The sequence below is a fragment of the Sceloporus undulatus genome, chromosome 4 (genome assembly GCF_019175285.1).
Source record: "Sceloporus undulatus isolate JIND9_A2432 ecotype Alabama chromosome 4, SceUnd_v1.1, whole genome shotgun sequence".
Classification (NCBI taxonomy): domain Eukaryota; kingdom Metazoa; phylum Chordata; class Lepidosauria; order Squamata; family Phrynosomatidae; genus Sceloporus; species Sceloporus undulatus.
The window spans coordinates 20,082,513-20,107,475 of NC_056525.1; the positions used below are offsets into that span (position 1 = coordinate 20,082,513).

General features: G+C 42.0%; 1 protein-coding gene across 2 annotated transcripts in view; it reads right to left on the reverse strand.

The window, feature by feature from the left end:
- Positions 1 to 24,963, reverse strand: part of RBM38 (RNA binding motif protein 38) — a 76,877-nt gene that overhangs the window by 47,813 nt on the left and 4,101 nt on the right. For both annotated transcript variants that reach the window (XM_042465942.1, XM_042465941.1), the window contains exons 2-3: positions 21,602 to 21,725; positions 16,021 to 16,075 (exon numbers count right to left, since the gene is read on the reverse strand). In XM_042465942.1, the coding sequence (XP_042321876.1) occupies positions 16,021 to 16,075; positions 21,602 to 21,725 (179 nt within the window). The remainder of the gene's footprint in view (positions 1 to 16,020; positions 16,076 to 21,601; positions 21,726 to 24,963) is intronic.

Genomic DNA, 24,963 nt, shown 5'->3' on the forward strand with positions numbered 1-24,963 from the left:
ATCCCCTGTACCACCTTCTGCTCTGACTACAAATAATGATCCTTCATAAAATGTGTGCTTAGTTTCGTGAGTGTGCACATTCTCACAACTGTGCACACTCTGACTGAGATCCAAATAATGACATGGCTGCCAAGGTGCATTACCAGTTTGTGTATAGGGATAAATAACTCCGTTTTAAAAACAGGTGTATGCAACTTTTAGCTCTCCTAGTGTTTTGGGCTAGAGCTCCCATTAGCTTCAGGCCATGGTAACAGCGTGTAGACACTGTAAACCAAAATATCAGGAGAGCAAGATTTTTGCCACACCTGTTCGAAAGAATAGGCTTGGAAAGAGTCTATTTGGGGCTGCACCTGCACTGTGGAAATGAGCAAGGTTGACACCACTTTAACTGCCATGGCTTAATGTTATGCAGTTCTGGCATTCGTAGTTTTCTGTGGCACCAGAGCTCTTTAACAGAGAAAGCACAATTACAGTTCCTAGAATTCCATAGCACTGAGCCACGGCAGTTAAAGTCATATCAAACTTGATTACCATATTCCTGGAGTACGGATGCAGTCTGGGACATACTCCATACCTTCCCCTACTCCCTATGTGCTCCTTAGATCCAAACTGAGAAACAAATAGAAAGTAACCAGAATTAGTAACAACTATCTCTCCCTGACCACCAAACATAGGTTTTAAATATATCAGCTAGATGAGTCTTGATTTTTGTAACCACATTTTATTGTAAAGAGATTAACATAGGAGGAGAAAAGATTTTCACTACAATCCTAAGCATATTTACTTGGACACAAGTCCTACTTGCTCAGTGGGCCTCACTCTCTGGTAGGATTGCAGTCTGACTATTATTTAACGCTCATTTATTTTCATATTCCACCAAAATCAGCTGGATATTTGCATTAACATGACCATAGCTAGTTTATTAGAAATTGTTTTTTGAAAGCAGGATGGTTTAAGTCTGATGTCATTCCCAACATTATACTAGTCTTAGTCATCATGTACACATGACATCTAAGAGATCAGGCCAAATGAACTTAGAAAAATTACTTAAGTACATCATCTAGCAGCCCCAGTTCCTGAGCCAGCATGGCCAGTGACCAGGCTAGCTAGAGGATCCTGGCAGCTGCAATCTATTAAAGTAATTGATCCCAGCTTTGCAAACAAACTAGAATTGACAACTGGTACAACAGGTAAACAATAAATTCTTTATGGCAAGGACTCTGTCTGTCTCTCTGTCCATCCATCCAGACATACAAGCTGCATCAATTCTGCATAAATCATCCAGTTTGATGCCCCTTTAATTGCAATGGCTCAATGATATGGAAGTCTGGGAACTGTAGTACTGTGAGATATTTAACCTCTATAAGAGAGCTCTGGTTCCACAGCAAACCCCAAATCTCAGAATTCCACAGCATTGAGGTGTGGCAATTAATGTGGTGCCAAACCAGATTATTTCTGTGGTGCAAATTCAGCCTTAGATGATGAAAAAAGAGAAAGAGAGAGAAAAAGACCTTTGGCAGTTGGAGCTACCTTGCATGTCCTCCAAAAAGGGATCCACCCCAAATAGATATGAAGCTTCTGTCTAGATCCATTCTGTTGCCCCTTGCAATAAGCAGCAGTACATTCCAACTAGCACAACCAGAAATCGGCTCTGGACAAGCAGACCAAAAAAAAAAAAAAAAAAATCATTGTTGGGCAACAGAGCTCAAGATAACAATCACTGTGCATCACTAAAATACAAGAACAAAAACAGAAAACTTTTCAGGTATACAGAAGCAACTGCCTGTGCACCTGCTCAGCTTTAAAGGAGAAAAAAGCAGAAAAATTTGGATGGCAACTTCTACTGGCTGAGAGATTTGGCAAATTGTGATCCAGGGAAATAAAAACTTCTTGATTTTCCAAGTTCTCCAAATGTGTAGCTACTCCAAGCTTTCCCAAACAGGTGCTCTCTAGATGTGTTGGGCTGGGAATGATGGGAACTGCAGTCCAACATACCTAAAAATCACTAGGACAGGGCAAGGCTGGATGAGTCTGTTTTTCATACAGAACAGCTGAAAGGAACTGGCAGGAAAATGGCAGGATGGCTTGAAAACCCAATTCATAGTTAATAAACCTGGCTTGGCTCTTCCAATCTGTAAATACCCTTTCCAGAAGCGGACTGCATAGTGCTAGGGTGGGCAACTATTTCAGGTTTTTCTTGTCATTTCTGACATACGGTGACCTGAAGGTAACACTATCATAAGGTTTTCTTGAAAAAAGTTGTTCACAGGGGTTTGGTCTTGCCTTCCTCTGAGGCTGACAGAATGTGCCTTGTGCAAGGTTCATCCAGTGGGCTTCCATGGCCGAGTGGAGAGTCAAAGCCTGCTTTCTCAGAGCTCTAGCGGTTACATCATGGTGGCTTGTCAACTATGGTGGGTGCAGAGGCCAATTTTCACCTCAAATACCTGCAGTAGGCCAAGCTAGCCTCTTTTTATCCAAAAATGACACATATGTGGCTAACTTTAGTCCCTGCTGTACTGGAAACAGGAGTGCAGCCTCCAATGGAGGCCAGAGTTTGGAAAAGCTCATCTTTTGGACCACAGCTCCCAGAGTCCTTACAGACAGGTTCCTGAGTATAGATTTCCAAGGTCTGGTCTGAATTGTGTAACAGGCTGAGTATCCCTTATTTCAAAATCCAAAATATTTCAAAAACAAAAGCTTTTTTCATGGGTGGCTGAGATAGTGACATCTTTGCTTTGTGATAATTCAGTGTACACAACCTTTGTTTCATGCACAAAATTAAAAATGTATAAAATTAGCCTCAGGTGGTGTGTAAGAGGTGTACAGTATATGCCACCTAAATGGATTTTGTGTTTAGATTTGGGTCCCATCTCCAAGGTATCTCAAATACAGATATTACAAAATCCAAACCACTCCTAATCGCAAGCGTTCTGGATAAGAGATACTCAGCCTATAGTAAGAAAGGGCAGGATGACAAATAAAACACCTCTGAAAGATAGCTGGCTTAGTACTTTGAGTCTTTCTCTACAACCTGCAGAGGTGGTTCCATATGCACACACTATGAGAGGAAGTGGGTAGAGGAATGAGTGACAAGGGAGGGAGAAAAAAAAAGCCATAGAAGGAGGAAACAGAGGAAACCAAACAGGGAGTGTTAACATTTTACAACAAAAACAACCTTGCACCAAAGTGATGAATTTACTTTCACTTTCCTGGTCTACAAATACTGTACCATGACCATCACCCACTCAACCACTTCTAATGTTCAAGCAACAAGACCAATTTCAAGATCAATTGCTTATGCAGCCAAAAGGAAGACATTAGCAGCTGAAGGACTCCGAGGTCTGCAGTAGGACAATAAAATGATGCCCATCTGAATTCTGTACATCCTGTCTGATCTGAGAAGCTAAGCAGGGTCAGGCCTGGCTAGCCCTTGGAAGGGAGACCACCAGGGAATATCAGGCACTGTAGACTAGTGATTCCCAAACTTTGGTCCTCCAGGGTTTGGGTGTTGTTGTTTTTTTAAGACTTCAACTCCCAGAAGCCCCAGCCAGCTTGGCTAACAGGAATTCTGGGAGATAAAGTCCAATCAGCTGGAGGACCAAACTTTAGGAAGCACTGCTGTAAACTATAAACAGAGGAAGGCAATGGCAAATCACCACTGAGTACTCCTTGGCTAAAAAAAACACTTTGAAATCATTGGAATGGCCACTGATTGACAGGCAATCCAAATCAATTAATATAAGTTAACAATATTGAGAGTGGAAAGGGAGGGAGTCTGTAGATATCTGAAAAGTCACATATCCCTCACATAGAATCACTGAGTGGAAGAGACCACAAGGGCCACCACCCCTCCCCACACCCACCCCCCATGCAAGAATACACAATCAAAGCACTCTTGACAGATGGCCATCCTGCATCTGTATAAAAACTTCCAAAGAAGGAGATTCTGCCATACTCTGAAGCAGTGTATTCCACTGTCAAACAGACCTTACTGTCAGGATTTTATTTTCCTGTAGTTTGAATACATTGCACCGTATTCTAGTCTCTGAAGCTGCAGAAAACAAACCATCTTTCATATGTTGTTCTCGTCCTGTGCCTTCAAGTAATTTTTGACTTATGGTGACCTTAAGGTGGATCTATCCTGGATTTTTTTGTGGCAAGATTCTTCAGAGGAGGTTTGACATTGCCATCCTCTGAGCCTGAGAAAGTGTGACTTGCCCAAGGTTACCCAGTGGGTTTCATGGCCACATTGGGATTCAAACCCTTGTCTCCAGAGTCGTAGTCCACACTCAAACCATTACGCTGGCCCATCTTCCATATGACATCCCTTCAAATATTTAAACATGGCTATCATGTCACCCCTTAAATTTTTCTTCCCTAGGCTAAACAGAACCAGCTCCCTACATCTTTCCTCATAGGTCATGGTTTCTAAACCTTTCACCATTTTGGTCACTCTTCTCTATACATGCTCCAGCTTGTCAATATCCTTCTTACACATTTCACATGTGCTGCATTCATTTTTATAAAACTCCTTTTAGATTAGATAAAGAGATAGAGATAAAAACAGAGACAGGTGCTCTAGATGGTTTTGGACTACCACTCCCATCTTCTCTCACCATTAGCTATGCTAGTTGGGGCTGAAGGGAGATATAGTCCTACAACACAGAGAGCAAGGGCAGGCCAAGAGTGATTGTGGAACTACATAGGCCCTCCCAGGCCATTTTTGTAGTCGTTAACTATTTCGGGATCACTTGTCTTCTGTCCCTTCTCTTAAGGGTGATCTTAGAAGCCTCTTACAACACTTGCCTTTTTGCATAGGGTGTGCATTTTATATCTGTTGCCTGCCATGAAGACAATATTGACTTATGGCAATCCTATGAACAACAGACCTTCAAATAGCCCCAGTCAGCAACTGCCCTGAGCAGAACTTGCAAAGTCTGGGATATGTTTTTTTTTTTAATTGAACCAATCCACCTATAATGTCATCTTCCTCTTTTCCTACTGTCTTCCACTTTATTGAGCATTACTGTCTTTTCCAATGAATCAAGTCATTTCAAGATATGATCAAAGTATGATAGTCCCAGTTTAGTCATCTTGGCTTGCACTTGTGAATTCTTGATTTGGCTTGTAAGTACGAGGACTCGATTTGTCTTGGATTTGTTTATTTGTCTTTTTGGCAGTCCATGGTTGTCAAAAAGAACATACCGGTAATAAGAATGATACATGAGAAAATATTTAGAAGGCCCATAAATTCTTTTTCTCAACCCATGGTATCCATAGAAATCTCATCCAGCACCATAATTCAGATGAGATTATTCTCTTCCTGTCAGCTTTTTTCACTATCCACCTTTTGCAACCATATTGAGAAACTTTCCACTCCAGAAATGAACTTCGGGCCATTTCTGGGGATTTTGAAGGTGACATTTTAGGCAGTAGATGCAAGCCCTGGAATGCTTACCCTCAGCTAAAGGTCACATGCTTCCCACTACAGCTTTGAAACCACATTGGACCAATTTGTGAACATGCACAGCCACCTCTCCAGACCACTCTATTGATCTATGAAAAGACAGCATTTTGCTTGTGGGGTGTGCCTATCTGTCCATTGCAATTGCCCACTCAAGTGAGTCAGACTAAGCTGCCAAGGTTTCCTTGCAATAACTATTATGTGGCCAATTTTTCATAATGGCGAGACAGGCAATCAACAGTTAACAATATGCCTACAGGCAAGCACTGTTCTGGTACCACTATTTCCCTTAACTATGCAAGATTTCACAAAAGGCACTCCCAAGAGCAGCTAACAAGCAGGCAAATGGCAAGGAGGGAGCCACAATCTGTTTTTTGTCTTTTACATGTGCATCCACCTTCTTTTCTAAATGATCTCACACATTCTCCTCTAAAGAATCTCACTTTAACCTTAATAACCCTGTCAAAGTAGGCTGCTCTATGAGAGAGCTTTGGGACTCTCCAAGACCTTTTAGGAAAAGATGAACCAAGCAAAGTAGACTTTCCTACAATATGAGTACATGAATGCTGCTTGCTGGGCCTGGATGTTGGAAGTAAACCTACAGTAGACAGGAACCTCTGAATCTCCTAGTTCTATACTTAGCTATTTTTAATTCTATACACAGACATCTTGAATGACAATCAGAACTAAGATAAAGTTATGCAAGCACTAACTGAACCGATACTGTCTTGGATCAGGGCTGCCCTGAGATCTTTTGCTGCAACAAACGGTCAACCTCCATAAGCTTGGAAAGGTTACTTTTTTGACTTACAATCCAAAGATCAGTCAGACAACATGGTCAGTAGTGGTTGATATAGTCTAGATGGTATAATTCAGAAAAGTAATTTTCCTAAGCTCTCTTCCCTCCCTGCTCCATTTCTTAGCCAGGAACTGAGTGGACTGAGAAGTGTTATCTTACTTCAACAGCAGTAATGAGATAAAACTCTGGTTGGTTCTACCAGGCTGGTAAGGCTTCAAGTATGACTTCAGAAGTAGACTGTGTTTGTCATTTGAAGATCAGTGTAGTTCAATACACAGAAGCTTGTTACCAAAAGGAGGCCTGTCAGTGACAAACTGGACATAGCATCCATGCATAGAATATTGCAATTGGCATTTGTGGAGAGATTATGCACATTAATGAAACCACAGACCTTACAAAAGGGAAAGGGTGCATTTTCTCTTAGATATATCTTTGGCATTTTGCAGAAATCCTTTTCTTCTCTGCCAGAAAGGTTTCAACAAAGCTAACTCCAGGATCAGTCACCTGTAGTTATGTTAAACTGGGATGGGCAATTGTGAAAGGTCTGGTACAGAGATTCCCCACTGGTATCCATAAGAATTACTGTACTATCTCGGCTAAATCAAATCAAGGGCCATCAGGTCCAAAATGTTTGGATTTAATGTTATGAACTGCAAAAGCCATGCCAGTGATCCCCACTGGTTGAGAGATTCTGGGAGTTACAGTTTTTTTAAAAATGGTATTGTTCCAAAGCTCTGGTCACATCTAGTACTAGTGTCCATTTTCTTAGCTACTATAACCATCTCACTGCATTTGTACTTGAGAACAATGACCTTGTTTGTCCCTTGTGTCTGGGATTCTAAGATATGCAGCTTCTTTCTGTGGAAGTGATACCTCAAAGCCAATAGCCACCAATGGTTCAAGCATATGAGTTTACACAATTATGCAAAAATAGGTGGGAATCCTGCTGGGGGCTCCGATGGTGTAACTCCATGGGGCTGGAGAGATAAAAGAGGCAGCCAGCCTGGAATGGTGACACAGAGCTGAGCTGAAGCATCACATGTGGAGCCCTTTCACACTACACAGTTACAGTGCTACAATTCCACTTTAACTGCCATGGTTCCATCCTGTGGAATCCCAGGATTTTCAGGTTAGTCAAGGATATTTACAGTTCTCAGCCAAAGAGCTCAGATGCTTCACCAAACTACAAACCCCAGGAATCCATAGAATGCATCCGTGGCAATTACAGTGGAACCTTAGTGCTAAAATAATGCTGTGTGATAGTTTCAAGTGCATCCCAGACTGCTGCACAGCCAAGGAATTATGGGGAATAGCTTGAATAAGGACGCCTCCTTGTGCAAGTCTGTTAAAAATATATCCACTTGTTGTGCTAGTGCAGAACCATCACAGAGGTGGATGAAGTGTGGCCCTGGGGTTGCATGTGGCCCCAAGGCAAATTTTGTGACCCTTGACTGTTCCAGACTCCCTGGACTACAGTTTTTGGGGGTAAAAAATAAATGGTGAACTGCAATTCTCTTTTTGAATATATTGCAGAGCCCTTTCCATGAACCACCCCTTGAACATTTTAACATTAAAAAGTGCCAGGTTATTATTATTATTTTTTAAAAAAAACTGTATACTTCCAGCCAGCCACATCTGGATTGTTTAGACATTTTCGGCAGTCTATGAATCACTCAAAGGTAAATCAGATTTACCTTTGGACCTAGCACAATTGCCCATCTTGGCTCCTATATAATTCAGGAGGTGCACAGAGTCACCATAAAGCCAAACTACACAATCTATGCAAATGTGTGCAATAATATGCTGGCAGAGATTTCAGAATACTTTCTAAGCCATACACATTTGAAACTCAGGAGTGGTGGGAAAGGAGGAGGAAGCTGCTGGGGGAGGACCAGGAAAACAAGCTGGTGGCAAAGTTGTTCCTCCATGATGACAAGCAGTTCCTCCAAGATGCTCCCAGAAGAAATGGCTTTAGTTGCTCCAAGGAACAACTACTGGGTTACCACTAGTCTCACAGGCACAAAATGTGCAGTCGAGACTCAAAGCTGAATCTCTGGAGCAAAAACATATGCCATATTTATCAGAGTAATGCTGTTGTAAATAGCATCTGTATTAGCGTCCAGCCTCCATGTTGTAATTTCTAAATACAGCTGAGGCCTTCTTTATTGCACTGTGAATAGCTATTTATTTATTATTTTGACATTAATAACAATATTATAAATTGCATTAGTAACCAGGACCATCAAGCAGTGGCTGGAGAAGGCATGAAAGCAAGAAAGCAATCTACTGTTTAGCTTAACTCTTTAAGCTCCAGGGTAGGACTTCCTAAAGCAAAGGCACATCATAGGGAATTTTCTCTAGGATTCCACAGTTGAGCCAGACCTTGAGAAACAAAGATTAGTTCTACTAACCAGCAGGAATATAGCAAAACTGCCTCTGAATTCATGGAGACTGCCTTTCTTTTTTCCCCTAGCAAGTGAAGAAGGTTCAATAAGGAAGATGACATTGCTTCCCCTTATCCTCTGCAGATCTTTTTCTGAAAATTAAGTATTACCCCCACTTCCCAAGCAAGCCCCAACACAATCCAGCAGGAATCTATTTTCAAAAATAGAGAAATTAGTCTTTCCCTTTTTCCCAGTTAAATCCATTCAAGGTTTTTCTTCCTTTTCTGCAGAAAAAGCACTTCATCAAAATGAAGACTAGGGGCCTCTACAGACCAGCATTATATGCCGATGTGGGGGTGGCGCAGCTTAGGCATGGCGGCCGCAACCATGCCAATGTTATGCTGTATGTCCAACCACATGGCAAGGGGCATCACAGTGCTCAGTTGGTGCAGCACCAAAGGAGCGCTGAAAAGTCACTGCCGTGGCGGCCAAAGCCAAAGCTTGGGCCCAGGGTACTTGGAGGACCGCCTCTCTCCATACAATCCGCCCCACACACTCAGATCTGCCGGGAAGCAATTACTGAGAGTTCCAGATGCGAAATATGTTATAACAACGCAGAGGGCCTTTTCCACCTCGGCCCCTCAGCTCTGGAACTCGCTTCCCGGCGAGCTCCGCTCGGCCACCTCCCTTGACCAGTTTAAAAAGGGGTTAAAAACCTTTTTATTCCAACAGGCTTTCCCCCAACTGTCCCCGATGCTGCCTCCCCTCCCCCCCCCCAATGTTATTGTTTTGTTATCTCGAGCTAGCTGGACATTGTTATTTTAATCTGTGCTTGTTATTTTAACTGTAATTTCCTTGTTGGTTTTATTGTACTGTTGCATTTTATACTGTAAGCCGCCTTGATATGCGGAAAGGCGGGATATAAATAAATAAATATATTATTATCATCATCATCATCATCATCATCATCATCATCCTTTCTACGGCTCAAAAGGATCCGGTTTTGCAGCTTCTTTTTGTGTCAAGGAAAGACCAGACTGGAGCCACAGTGTGTGGTTGCTGCGGCCCCAATCTGGTGAGGAAAGGGGCAGCATGAAGCCGCTCTTTAGGGGTCGTCTGTTGAGACCCTTACAGCCTGTACAGACTGGCATTATACGCTGGACTCAGTGCAGAGTGGGGGCGTGTCATCCACACTACACATGCCCCGAGGCTGCCCTGATGCTGCTGTTACACTGTATGCCCAACCACACGGCAGGCGGCATCACGGCACTCCTTTAACACTGCATCCAGATGACGCAGCACGAAAAGGTGCACCAGAAGGTGCTGCAGCGGTGGCAAAGATGCCCTTTCCACAGTGCAAAAAGGAGCTGCTTTTTGTGGCTCCTTTTTGAGCCACAGAAATACCAGATCAGGGCCGTGGCATGTAGTTTCCGCTGCCCTGATCCGGCACTGAATGGAGCGGCTGCTGGCCACCCCTTAGGTGCGGTCATTCAGTCCCTGGGAGTCCACTTTCTCCTTTGGGAGTGGGGGGTTGGGGAGGTAGACAAAATAATTGGCAAATGGATCTGGTGAATGGACAAAGGCTGAGGAAACTAAAATGTGGATTTGACATTGCTCTCTCTTCTCTAATCTAGTCCATTTATTACAAAGCTTACTCTTTACAAAGAACATACTGCTGCTGTTGTTGTTTGCTATCAAGTCAGCTTCAATTTATGGTGACCCTATGAACAAAACACTTCCAAGAGCACTGGTCAGGAACAGGCTTGCTTTGGTTTTGCACATTCGGGGCCACAGCTTCCTTGATTGAGTCAATCCATCCAGAATGTGGTCTTCTTCTTTTCCTACTGCCTTCCATTTTGTTGAACATTAGTGTCTTTTCCAATTGAGTCAAGTAATTTCATGGTATGTCCAAATCATGAAAACCACAGCTTAGACAATTTGGCTCTTAGGGAGAGTTCACACTTGATTTGCTCTCAGATCCATTAATTGGTCTTTTTGGCAGAGCATGGCAGTCAAAAAGAATGCAGTGCTCCTCCGCTTTCAAGGGGGATCTGTTCTGCCCTCCCCCCATGAAAACAGAAAATCACCAATATTCAAGCCCCATTGGTATGAATAGAGGTGTGTGCCCGTAGGCGCACACCCCATTTTGTCCCCCTCTGTTTGCCTCCCAGAAATGGGTGAGGGATGCAGACTCCAAGTCTGCAAAAACAGAGGGGCGCCTGTATACTGGTAGCTCTAATGATATAGGAGGGGGAAAAAATTCAGATTGAGACATGGAGGCTGGAGGTTTGCAGCTGCTGACACTGAGGAAGACAGGGAAGGAAAAGAGACAAGTCTGGAACAAAACTCTGCTACAAGCCCAGATCCCAATTCTGTCTCCACATGTACTCTGACCACACCATTACAGGTCCTAATAATGTCACCCACAACATCAGGAGATCATTTATGTGGACATCTTCCAGTGTAATACATTTCATATTCTGTTAGCAATGTCCTATGCATTTTACAAAGGACAAACACAGCTCTGTGCAGAAAGCTAAATGGGTACAAATCTGACATGAGAAACTGCAATACACAGTGTCAGGATCACCTCAGGTTTCCAGGACATTTTGCCTCACTTCATAAAGGGGCTGTTGTGGAACAAAGGAATTTCAAGGGAAGACTGGAAAGGAAATATCTGAAGTATGATACATGCACAAGTTGCAGTTTATTAAAAGAGAAACGGGAGAATGCTTTCTTAGCGCAACACACAAGTTTTTATTACTGTTGTGTGTGTAACAGGGAAAGAGGGATCTATAAGAAAAAAACTCTGCCTACAACTAAACTAACTTTTCTGAAAGAAGATATATATATTGCTTCAAAACTTCAGAGATAATTAACAGCCTGGCAACCTCAAGACCTGCATATCAATTTACAGAAGGTTTATGTTGTGCCAACCCTTTGAAGATTTGTTACCAGTATTAATAATAAAATTGTTCTGCTTCTGTATCCTGCATCCTGTATCCTAATTTACCTTACTAGGCATTAATACACAGGCAATGCATCTGAGGAATTAGACTCCAGCCCATGAACGCTTATACTGAAATTAAAGGACTTATTTTCCTCCTTCCTTCATTTTTTAAATATCAGGACTGAACAACTAGGATTTTGGATTTGAACTGACATTCTCACATACCAATGGCATATATGGTAGCCCCTCCATTCTCGTGGTCTTGGAATCTGCATCCCTCGCCCATTTGTGGGTGGCAAATGGAGGGGGGACAAAATGGAGCACACGCACATGCCTCCATTCAAGCCAATAGGGATTGAATATTGGCAAATCCCCCGCAAAAAAACCAGAGGGGCGGCTGTATATGTCTGTCCCTGGTTTCCACTCCACTAAATGCATCTGAAGAGGTAGACTGAAGTCTACAAAAGCTCATGTTGCCAACTGGTTTCTTTCAGTTAGTCTCAAAGGTGTTACAAGATTTAGTAATAGCAAGTGCATTTCTATACTGCTTAACGATCAAAGAATCATAGAGTTGGAAGAGACCACAAGGGCCATCCAGTCCAACCCCCTGCCATGCAAGAACTCTCAATCAAAGCATCCCCAACAGATGGCCATCCAGCCTCTGCTTAAAGACCTCCAAAGAAGGAGACTCTACCACTCTTTGAGGGAGTGTGTTCCACTGTCGAATAGCCCTTACTGTTAGGAAGTTCCTCCTAATGTTGAGGTGGAATCTTTTCCTGTAGCTTGTATGCAATGTTCTGGGTCCTGTTCTCTGGAGAATGTACTAAGCGGTTTATGAAGTGTAAGCTAATTGCCCCCAACACGCTGGGTACTCATTTTAGCGACCTACGGAAGGATGTGGGGCTGAGTCGACCCAGAGCCCCTGGCTGGTATTGAACTCATAACCTTATGGTCTGTGAGTGAGTGGCTGCAATACAGGCATTGTGCCACCAGGGCTCTATATATTGATTCTACAGACTAACACAGCTTTATCTCTGAAGGGTGAACAACTGTTAGGGTTGAAGGGTTTCATTGCCCTCCAGGAGCCCTTGGAGGGCTGCTCCCTGAAAAAAATTTAAAATGCCCCCAATAGCCCCCAACAGGAGACTAATATCTTCATTCCCCCAACATCTCCTTTTTCTGTAGATTGCTAAAATGATTACCTAGCTTGTTTGAGGTTGAAAAGAAGCATTTAAAAACAAAATAAAAACAGTAACCTGGAAATCAACTTCCAGCTCATTTCCTGTTTAAAAGAAATCCTCTTCTGCATCTAAAATAGTGCAATGTGCCTCAAAACATGACAACAACATCCCCCCCCCCAAATAATTAGGCTTGGGCACTATTTTTAGTCCATTGACCTCACTCCCTTGTTTTTTACTAAAACACAGAAACTCAGTTATCTCTCAGGTAACTGTATGGAAGAAGTAGTTCTGCAAAAGGAAAGGGGAGTGACACAACCTAAACACTTCTGGTAAGAAACTGGAAATGATGTAAAAGCACATATCCATCCAGTCCACCAACAGATGTGCAGGATTCACAGGAATGGTACAGAAGATTGGGAAAGGGAAGAAACCTCTCCAGATGCCACTGAGAAATGGAGAACATAAGACCTTTAAGTCTATTCCACTTTTCCCCCATAGCACTCTAATTTACCCAATGTAATGCCACCTCCCTCCCTAAGTGCTCTGGCTTCCCAAAATCAAGAACTCCCTCATTCCTGGCAAGTTGATTTGCTGAAGACCACTTCTGACAGATAGGCACAGGCATTCTAGCCTGGGTATTCACTGATGAGCTGGAAAATTAAGAGTGCTTTGTTGTGTTTTCCTGCCCCATATTGCGCTACTCATTCTATACAACCCATCTACTTTTGGCCTGTCAACCGAACTTTAAGCTACTGTCAAGTGGGGCTTTGTTCTACATAGCAACTTCCAGTAACACTCTATTAAAAGCTCTACTAATAACTATTTTAGCACAACTTTCATTGGCTGAGAGTTCAGTATTCATGGTACATTACGATTAACATGCCTGCTATTTTCAATGTTGTGGTGGGTGGTGGTGGTTAAAAATGCAAGAATCTAATTCTGAAATCAGTTCTGCAAATGCCTATGTTAGCCAAGAACTGCAAAGTTAGGAAATGTCAGCAACTGAGACACTCATTAACACACACACACACAGGGACAAAAGAAAAACCCACCACACTGAACACACTGGAGTTTTGCTATTATTCTCAGATTGCCTCCCCCCCCCCCCCCAACAAATACTGGTTCTTAAGGGGAAAGGAAAGAGAAATACATGTAGACCCACATAAAACTGTGATCTTCCCCACCCCTGGGGCTATTAAGACCAAGAACAGATTCCTTATTTAGGAATGCTCCCTCCTCTAACACATCCAAAACAGTTATTGACTATTTGTGGGGAGGAAAAATTCCCAGTGTGGGTTAACAACACACAGAAGTGGAACTCAAGTGTTATGACAATGCCATCTTGCACAGCAATAAAACCTTTAGAAGCATGAACTCAACACAGTTGTGTAATAGACAACAGAAAGGCTGGCGGGATGAAAAGAAAGACAGCCTATGTGTGGAAGACAAGAAAAAATAAGATTAAATATTAATTCTACTTAGCAAAGAAAAGCCAATGCACTGTCCCAGATGCCTTCCAACCCCCCCCCCCACACACACACACAAAACAAGAGAACTTACTTTTCTTAACTTCTTTAGGGACAAACACACATAAGACACACAGCAATATTTTTTTAAGATTTTTTTTTCAAAAAAGGAATTGCATCAATCATTAAACAGTTAAATGAAGGTAGCATGACAGACAGTCCTTATTGTTGTCTCAGAGTACCCTTGTCTTTTCCAAAGCAGCTGCCAGATCCTATTAGGTGCATAGAAAGAGGATGTTTTGGACTGGGGAGAGATGGATATTCTATTGAAAACTGGGGACAATGGCTCACTTCGTAGACTCCTCAAGCCCCGAATAACATCTGTCCAGAATCAATTTTTGACCTAATGTTTCTTTCAGAGAATATTACACTTTTTATCCAAAGGCAACTCATTTTCTATGCTGGGATTGTTGCAAGGAGCACAAAAGCAGCAAGGCACAACCAATACATCTAATACCTCATGCATGGGCCCCATTTAAATGAGAACTGTGCAAAACCAAAAACCAAAACACACACATACCCCACAATAATTGTCCTTGCATTTTACAAGGCTTGTTCAACTTGCTAGGGTCCTTAGAAGAATGAGGAAATGTTATTTTTAGAGGAATTACAACTCCCAGAGTTTCCCCCAGCTAGCATTGCTCCTGGTCATAATGTCAACAGAAACCCAGAAATGCCATGTCCCTTCATTGACCTAAGTCATTTTGAATGGACCCTGTACAGAAGAGCTTCATAGTGCATCCATAGGAAACAAAAGCTCAGTGGATCAGTATTAATGAAGCACTTCAACGTTTCAAATGGGAGGCAGAAGAAAAGTACCAAGAAAAGAAATTCTTTGCAGTTGCATGAAGTGACTGGTTAAGTGAGGAGGAACATTATTACAGAGTGAAACTTTCTCTGCAGAGACCCTTATCCAGAAGGAACCCACAGACTGCTTCCTTCTCTACCACATGAGCTTCTATAAAATACACTAGTTCACCCTTATCTGTGGTTCCATGATTTTAGTTACCTGTGGCCAGTCATGGTCCAACAATATTATTGATCTGCATTTCATTCTCCATGGTTTCAGTTACAGTCAATTCCAATCCAAAATTATTATTAGTATAGGATTTGATATTATCCATGGTTTCAGGCATCTACTGGGGTCTTGGAATGGTTTCCCTTTGTATAAGTGGGGGACTACTGTAACTGAGCATATGGGGAAGGCTGGATGAGGGCATGGAAAGGACATATGACAGTGAGGCATGCATGACAGGGAAAAGGAAAAGCACAGGAAGAGGAAGAACCCAGGAAGAGAAAGAACAGCTTTCTCTTGGGATTCTTTCCTTTGTTTTTCAATTTAATAGCACTGACATTCCACTCTGCAGCTGAAAAGACTGTCTTATGTCTTATGTATCTATTAAACCCACACATAAATATACATGTCAGCAATCTGTACTGTTACAATCTAAAAAGGTACAACATAAAAGGAAAATGGGCTATGGACGGTGAAAGAAAATAAGGAAACATGAGTTGAAGAAGAACCTGATGTGCTGTTTGTAATTTGTGGATCCAGGCAGAGCCACAATAAATTGAAAGGGGCAAGAGAAAGCTATCACAACTTTTTGAAAAGCGTACCAAAACAGAAAGCAATTACTGGAAGCCTTGCCACAGATAAGGCTTCTGTGTCTATTCAAACTGGCTGGTCACAAAGCTAGGAAAACAAATTCTACTTACCCATAAGGTCGCTGAATGAGAGCTGGATGTAACTGCTGCACCCCTAAGGTAAAACCTAGAGAAAACATTAACAAGAGCAATGTCAGATTAGCCCATGCAACACATTATTTATTTATAAAGTGCAGTAGGCCTGAGCAAGCCTGCCCACTCAGAAATAAGTCCAACTCTGGTCAGTTGCATTAATAGTTTTGCTTTGTTCATATACTGTCTCTTTATTTTCATCAGTCTTCAGTAACCCTAAGAAGCTTCAAATGTCTTTCTGTGAGGATTTATGACTGTATATGCACATATCCCATATTTTAACCAACTACTTTCTCTTACGCACCAACTATAGTTCATTAATTTCTTAAATCACAAGCCAATTTTCTATAAAGATTTTTAAAATGCTGATCATTTTCTGGATAGCAATGGTTCTGCTTATTGCTTATTCATATTTCTTAATTTATTCTGACAATGATGATTAACTGCCCCCCCCCCAATTTGGAGACTATCTATGGTTTTCTATTTGCCAGTACAGGTATTTTACAGTTTTCTGGGCCAGCTCGACTGTTCTTTTCTTTTCTTTTCAAAAATAGCCCTATATCAAACATGTTGTTGTATTCCTTCAAGTCATTACAAAGACTTGACTCCATCTGCCTTGATCCAGGCCTTGGAGGTAGAGAGGAACTGCTGGACCTCACCCCCTTCCCCACCACTACTCCCTTCTCCTTTTGTGTCGTGTCTTTTTAGATTGTAAGCCTGAGGGCAGGGAACCATCTAATTAAAAAGATTGTATGTACAGCGCTGTGTAAATTTACAACGCTTTATAAATAAAGGTTAATAATAATAATAATAATAATAATAATAATAATAATAATAACAACAACAACAACTAATATATGGAAGAATGGAGAAAAATAATGGAATTTTTTGAACGTAAATGGGGAAAGATAGCAGTAATAAATTTCAATTGATAGATTATAATAAATTAAATTTTAATTATGGTACCTAGACATTGGATCTATGTAAGTAGATATCAAAGTAAGAAAGTCTAACTAGTCAATAACAGGACTGATATTGGTAGGAAGGAAGGAAGTATGAAGGAAGGAATAGTATGAATGAAGATGAAGAGATAAGAAGATAGATAGAGAAATCTAGAGAAGACCTAGAGAGAAGTAGAAAGAGATATAGGGAGAAGAAGGCAGGGACGTAGCCAGGATTTTGGGAAGGGGGGGTCAAGACTAAGTGCCACCATTTTGAGAGGCTAAGAGCCCCCCCCCAAGATACAAAAAGAGGGTCGAGCGTTTACCCTCGACACCTCAATGGCACCACTTTAACTTCCGTTATGGCTTCGTGCTATGGAATCTTGGGATCTGTAGTTTTGAAGACCTGTTGAGTCATCTGTCAGGTGCCACAACAAACTACAAATCCCAGCATTTCACAACATGGAGCCAAGGGCAGTTAAAGTGGCATCAAACTGGATTATTTTTTTCAGTGCAGATGCAAACTGAGTCCTTCCTCTGAAGGTATTTACATCAGATAAATTCAGCTCGATAAAGCAAAGTGCAGCTGCTCACACAATGAGCGGCAGCCACTCTGTTCATGCTCAGAGACACTCTGCTCATGCTTTGAGACACTGCATTCCAACTTCTGAGCTGAGCTAAGAACCCAGGCTGTATCCACACAACATTTCATTCCCACTTCCAAGAGGGATTTTTAATTTTAAGACACACACACACACTTTTTAATTCCAAGACTTATCTATCTATCTATCTATCTATCATCATTTTTAATTCCAAGCCATTATACGTTCCTTTCTTTTTATAATAAACAAACTCCTTTAAGAGAATCCTATTTTGGGAGAAAGGCAGGGTATAAAATCAATCAATAAAAAATTATAGTGTAATAGTCCATCAGTGCATGGCTTGCATTATAAGACTTTATACCTTTATACATTTAAAAACAATTAGAATCACAGTAGGCTCAGAGTGCTATAGAATCATGGAATCATAGAGTTGGAAGAGGACCCAAGGGCCATCCAGTCCAACCCCATTCTGCCATGCAGGAACTCCCTATCAAAGCATCCTCAACAAATTATGTAATGGAGGTGTCCATCTACATTGTAGAAAGATATACTATAGATTAATGCTATGGAAAATCACCACCTTGAGTCCGTATATTGGGAGAAAGGCAGGATATTAGAAAATAACAACAACAACAACAACAACAACAACAATATCTGGGTATTGTAGTTTTGTGAGACATTTAGCATTCTTTGTCAGAGAGCTCTGGTGGCACAACATACTACAAATCCCAGGATTTTCCATAGCATTAAAGTAGTGTCGAACTGGATTATTGCTGCAGTGTGCAGTTCCCAGCAGTCTGTGGTGCTGCTGGATGATGGGGCCTGCAGTCTAGCATTGCCTGGAGCAGGGCCATAGGACTCCACAGCCCCAATTCATCATCTTAGATTGATTCCATATATTAATTAATAAATAATAAAATCATAGAGTTGGAAGAGACCCCAAGAAGGGCCATCCAGTCCAACCCCATTCTGCCATGCAGGAACTCTCCATCAAAGCATCCCCATTGACATGCTGAAAAAGGGCCAGCTAACTGTATTTTATTCACTTTGTCTTTTAAAAAAGAGAAAAAACAAGGCTGGAAGGAAGCCTCTTGCCTTTTTGCATCACAGACCCTCCTCTTTTTTGTTGTTGCAAAAATCCAGAAATGACTGTTTTTGAAAACATGAGTCCATTCTCAGCAGAAATGTCCAGAGTAGAGTCTGAGTCTCCTTTCTCTGGACTTCTGAAACCTAAATTATTCCAAAACCCAAAACTGATCCTGAGAGCATCTGGTCTGACCCCAACTCAAAGACACCTGGGAATCCTGAAGGTTTAGATCAATTACTGAATTATTGAATTTTACAAGGAATAGTGGTCTCAGGGTTTTGCTGAAGCTCAGTGTACAGAAGCACAACATTATTTTAAAAATATTGTGTATTAAATTACCTTCAGTCTATGTCTATGAGATGCATATGAGACACACATGGATCCCATCTCCCATTATATCCCATTAGACATACTGTATATAAATATACCAAACTCTGAAAAACTCCAAAATCCAAAATACATCTAGTCCTCAGCATTTTGGGTAAGGGATATTATTATTATTATTATTATTATTACTTTACTATATTGTATATGGATATAACTGCTGAAAGGAAAATTAGAAGTCACCTTTTCTTTTATATTTCCTTTTAGAAGCTTCCTTCCTTTTTCTTTCTTCCTTTCTCCCCTTCTTTTCCTTCTTTTCTTCAGTTCTCCCTCCCTCCCTCCCTATCATTCTTCCTTCCTTTTTTTCCCTTCTTCCCTTCTTCTTCCTACAGGAAGAGACTTTTATTCTGGCAAAAGCACAAGGGAGGAGGAGCGATGGAAAGTTGGCTCGATGGACGAAAGGGAAAGAATCACGGGACTCACTCACTCCCTCCCCCTTCTCCCTCTCTTCTCTCTCTCTCCCCCCCCCCCGAGCTTGCAACCTTGTTTTGTCTTTCCCCTTTTCCCTCTCCGAGTCGTGGTTTGATGGAGGGAGGAGGGGGGGGAGAGGAGCTTGGACTGCCCAGGCCTGACGCGGGGGTGGACCCCCAAACCCACCCCCCTTGGCTACGTCCCTGAAGAAGGGTAGGTAAGTGAAGAAGGTTATGGGTATGTAAGAGAAGGTAGGAAGAAGGATATTAAGGATGACTTTAGAGAGGACTTAAAGTAGATAGGAAAGGAAGATGGGGAAGAGAGAAAGAAAGGAAGGTGGAGGTAGGGAAGAAGAAAAATTTGGGAAGGTAATAAGTAAAAGGTTTAAGAAGAAAGGAAGAGGAGGAAATATAAAAGAAAAAAAGAATCAGGCAAAAAACAAAGGTTGATCTTTTTCTTTTGGTTTAGTTGGTTACTTCTTCACTCTTAAGTATATGCATATAAGAACTTTATGTATTGATTGAATGTAATGGTGTGTATGTTAATAACTGTATTTTTTTAACAATAAAGTTTATTTAAAATTAAAAATATTTTTTTAAAAAGTCAGTCTCACTTAATGAGACTATGGCCCAGTTCAGATGGGCCTTTTAGCACGTAAGGAATACATGCTAGGGTTGCCTTGGGGCATCGCTTACAGACGCCCCGCAACCCTGGCATGTATTCCGTATGTCAAAATGGCAGCGCCCTGTACAGATGTTACATTTTGACTTAACAGACGCTTAGCATCTGCACATTGCGACGCCATTGTGACGTCGCGAGTGCATCATTGGTGCACTGTGGCGTCACAATGGTGCCGCAAAAAGAACCCGCTTTTTACGGGTTCTTTTTGCTGTATGAGGAAGCCGTGCGGTTTGTCCGCTGCACCTTCCTCACGCAGCAAAACAAGGCGTGGCCCTATCATAGTGTTTTCTGGAGTTGAGAGTGTGTTACTTGTCCAAAGTTACCATGACCAAGCAGGAATTGTACTCTGGTCTCCAAAGTTGTAGTCCAATGCTCAAACCATTACACCAAACTGGCTCTGATCAAATGTGCTACAGTAATTCAAACAGGATGTAGCTTTGGCATTGTGGCCAAGGCTCTTGACTATTCAGAGTTTGAAATGTTACCTTTTGGACTACAACTCTCAGCATGGCTATGCTGACTGAAGGATTTGGTGTGTACAATCTACAAAGTGTCATCCCACGGTGAACTGTGTCCAGAGAAGGGCAATCAAGATGACCAAAGGTCTGTAAACCAAGCCTTATGAGGAATGACTGAGGGAATGGATCTGCTCAACTTGGAGAAGAGTAGACTGAGAGGTAATATGATAGCTTTCTTTAAATATCTGAAGGGATTTGACGTAGAAGATGGAACAAGCTTATTTCCTGCTGTTCCAAAGACTGGAACACAAACCAATTGATTCAAGAAAAGAAATTCTATCTAAACATTAGGAAGAACTTAGAAGGAGCTATCTGACAGTAGAATGGCTGCCTCAGTGGATGGTGGACTCTCTATCTTTGGAGGTTTTTAAGCAGATGTTGGATAAGCATCCTTATGGATGTATTCCAGGATGTCATATATTCCTTCATTGAGCTGTGGGGTTGGAGTAGATGGTCCTTGTGGTCCTTTTCAACTCTAATAATCTATGGCTAGCCATTGTAGCATGCCAGCCTTTTTCTGAACTTCAGTCTACAAGGAGCCAGTGGCAGAGGATGATCTCATCAGCTGACTGTCCATAAGCGCACAGGCACGCCATGCTCAGCTGTTTGGAGCCGGAGTGCACACACCACTGCATGGCCTGCTGCTGCCTTTCTCTGCTTCAGCTCCTCTACCATTTGCCAAGAGGCTGCCAATAGCTTTGAAGCACCCATCATTCTTGGCAGCAGAAACAATTGCACAAAATAAGCTTAACGTGCAGAGTTTATTTGGATGGCAGAATGAGCTTCCTGGGGCACAGAATATACACACAGAGAGCCCTATTTGGATTGTCCTATTCAAATCCAGAGAGACCATGAACTAATTTAAGCCTGAGCCTGACCAAATGAGGAGGGAGGAAGGGAGGGAGGGAGGAAGGGAGAGAGAAATGTATGCCTCACCGGTTTGAATACTCCTTGGTTTTGCTCCCAGATATGCTAGGTTGACATTTGCTTTCCGGCCATCGATGATGGGATTGGGATCCTTGCATGCCCGCTCAGCTGCAGCTCTGTCCACCATGGTCACCTGGGAAGAAGCATAAACGACATTTGCAAAGACAGAAAGTCAAGTGTATTCACTGCTCATTCTCTCCTCTCCTTTTTGCAAGCACTGGCACAAAACTGAAAACCTACCCCCCCCCAACCACCCCCAAGCTCTAAGAGGGGATAATCCTTTATGTGACATATAAAGAAGAAAGCCTCATGCCTCCACCGATATTCTTGTTTGCTTCCTGTCTGACATCAAAAGTAAAAGACAGGTGGGCTCAGTCACAGCTTGGAAAGTGATTCTTTTAAAAAAGCAGTTACATGCAGTTACAGTCCCAATCCCCCTACAAAGTCATTTGTTTAAAAAAAAGTAATTAAGAGCTAACTCAACATGACTCCCATTAAAATGAAAAGTCTGTTGCAGCACAAAAAAACAAAAAAAAATTTTAATACTTCTTTAAGACTGAGGCACTGTATATACTACTGAACCTTGAAGATCTTACACCTCACATTTGAGGAAGTCAACTAAGTAGTCTATGCAACTTCATAGTACAGTATAATATATTTGTTTTACAGGTGCCACAGACGAATCTGATGTTAGTCTTTACTTCACTGTTCTTTGAAAATACCTAGAAAGTACTCTTAGGAGTTTTGCTTTTGTTCTTTTTAAAAAAAGAAACATCAGAATGCTACAAGTTACTGGCTTGTGGCACAAACAACGTCTATATAATGAGGCCACACACACCCTATAACTATAGAAACAACTAAAATACAGTTACACTGAAAAAGGAGTGATGTTATCACTTGTCACATTACACTCGCAACTTTGTTACAGAATCTTAGAGCTGGGGGGAACTACAAACACCATCTCATCCAGTGATTCCCAAACTCTGGTCTTCTAGGTGTTTTGGACTTCAGCTCCCAGAAGCCTCAGCCATCTTCCCCAATGGTCTGGGATTCTGGGTGCCAAAATCCAAAACATCTGGAAGGCCAGAGGCTGGGAATTACTGATTTTTAGTCCATTCCTCAGTCAGTGCAGGAAGCCCCAGAGGTGTGTGTGTGTATGTGTATAAATAAAGCAATGCCAAGTTACTTGTTTTTGTAACTATTTCTAAGCGCTGAGCACCATTCCATCTTTATATACCTCAAAGTGGGGGTTGCCAAAGGGCCACACCAGACAGCCCTTTAAAGCTACCATCTGGACAGCTTGGGAGCACAGTGCTTATACGCCATGTAGCTGGCTTGTTTTAATAAATATATACACCACCCTGAAGTCGCCTGGAAGTCGGACAGCCGCCCAGATATGGGTGGCTTCAAGACACTCCAGCGGTGTGGCATTTACATGCCGCATGCCACTAGGATGTCTTGAAACAGGCTTTGGGCTTTGGCCGTCTTTTTCCCAGCCCAAGTTGACCTAAAAACTAGGTAGGATGGGTAAATAAATAGGGGCATAAATACTGCCAAGAACAAGTAAGAAGATTTAGTGGGAAAAAGGAATTCACCTTCAAGCACTCTAAAAATGAACAAAAATACTAATGTTTCAGTTATGGCGAATCCAGGCCACTTCAGCAAACTATCTGAAGAAACACACTGGGTCAATAAACAGTGATGCCACAATAAATTTGTTGATCTTTAAAGGTGTTTCACCACTCTCTTCTGTTTTCCCCTAAGACTAAACAAGCAATCCTTCTGCCAACTGACAGTGCATTTAGGCTATTGTGCTAATTTATTTAAATTCAGAATCAGCTGGTTAAATTACAGACAGACACAGCTTAAATGCATCCAAAGAAACAAGCAGTTGCTGACAGAGGAATATGTGGAATAAAACAGTTTCTAAAAAGAGCACATGCTGCCACTCTGAATTTTTTTAAAAAAATACAAATATCACCAAACAGCTGGAGGGGAATGAGAGCTCTGTAGATGGATCATGAAGATAACAGCAATGATGTCTGGCCCAAGCATTAAATCCCACTTCTTGCTTCCTTTAATAGCAGCTCTCCTCTCAGAAATGTCATTTGTAAAAAGTTATAAGAATGCCACCAACACATGGAAAAGAGGATCCAGTTCAGTGTCAGGAGTGCATAGTTTGCAACCAGGCACAGGTTCAATCCCTGCCCTCTCTAGGCAATACTCCCAACAACTCCTGCCTGTTGGACAATGGGAGCCTGTGGGGTGTAGTAGCTTGAGCACTGGTCTATAACCCTGGAGACCAAGGTTCAAATTCTGCCTCGGACATGTAAATCCATTGGATGACCTTGGGCAAGTCACACTCTCTCAGCCTCAGAGGATGGCAATGGCAAACTGCCTCTGAAGAAACTTAACGAGAAAACCTCATGATAGGTACACATTAGGGTCATGATAAGTTGGAAACAACTTGAAGGCACACAACAACAACACTGTAGACAATAGTCTGGTTGGGCATAAACTTGAAATTGTTAGGGGTTTTTTGGATTACAACACCCAGAATCCTGCCAGTCAGTATGGTCAGTGGCTATGTTGGCTGTTGAAATCTGGGAGTTGCAGTTTTTAAAAAGGGGAGTAACTGTTCCAAGCTCTGATTCCTAGGATCCTAACATGACAACTTCCTCTGTATCAAACCAAGGATCTATGTAATCTCCACCATGGCTATCTAGTCTTTGAGAGGTGAGGGTTACTGTCCTCTTCTAACTGTTCTTGCTCAGCAGCTAGTATTCAGAGTCATGCTGCCTCTGATCCTGGAAGCATCATACAACCATCATGGCAGGGAGCCAATGGTAGCTTCATCCCCCATGAATTTTTATAATCCCCTTTCTAAAACCACTTAAGCTAGTCATGGGTGCCATGCTGATCCCAGGAACAGTTTTAACAAGGAATAATTTCTGTAGAAATGGGGCATATAGCAAGACATGGCCCATATTCATAAGCCTCTTCAAAGTGGCAACCAACTATGCCTGTTGCCAGGATACTCCTGTAACACACACTCTCAGACCAGTTTTCCATTCCGCTCTTCTCCCCTATACATGCCCTGTGGCTGCTGAGCATGCACAGTTCTCATTGAGCTGTTCTTTAAAAGAAAAAGAAACTGGGCAGGTCAGGTGTATGGTGTGCGTGTGTGTTATGTGCCTTCAAGTCATGATTTTCTGTTTTGGCAAGTTTATTTCAGAGTTGGTTTGCCATTGCCCTCCCCTAAGGCTGAGAGCATGTGACTTGCCCAACATCACCCAGTGGGTTAAATGGCCAAGCTGGAAATCAAACCTTGGTTTCCAGAGTTGTGGTTCAATGCTCAAACCATTATGCCA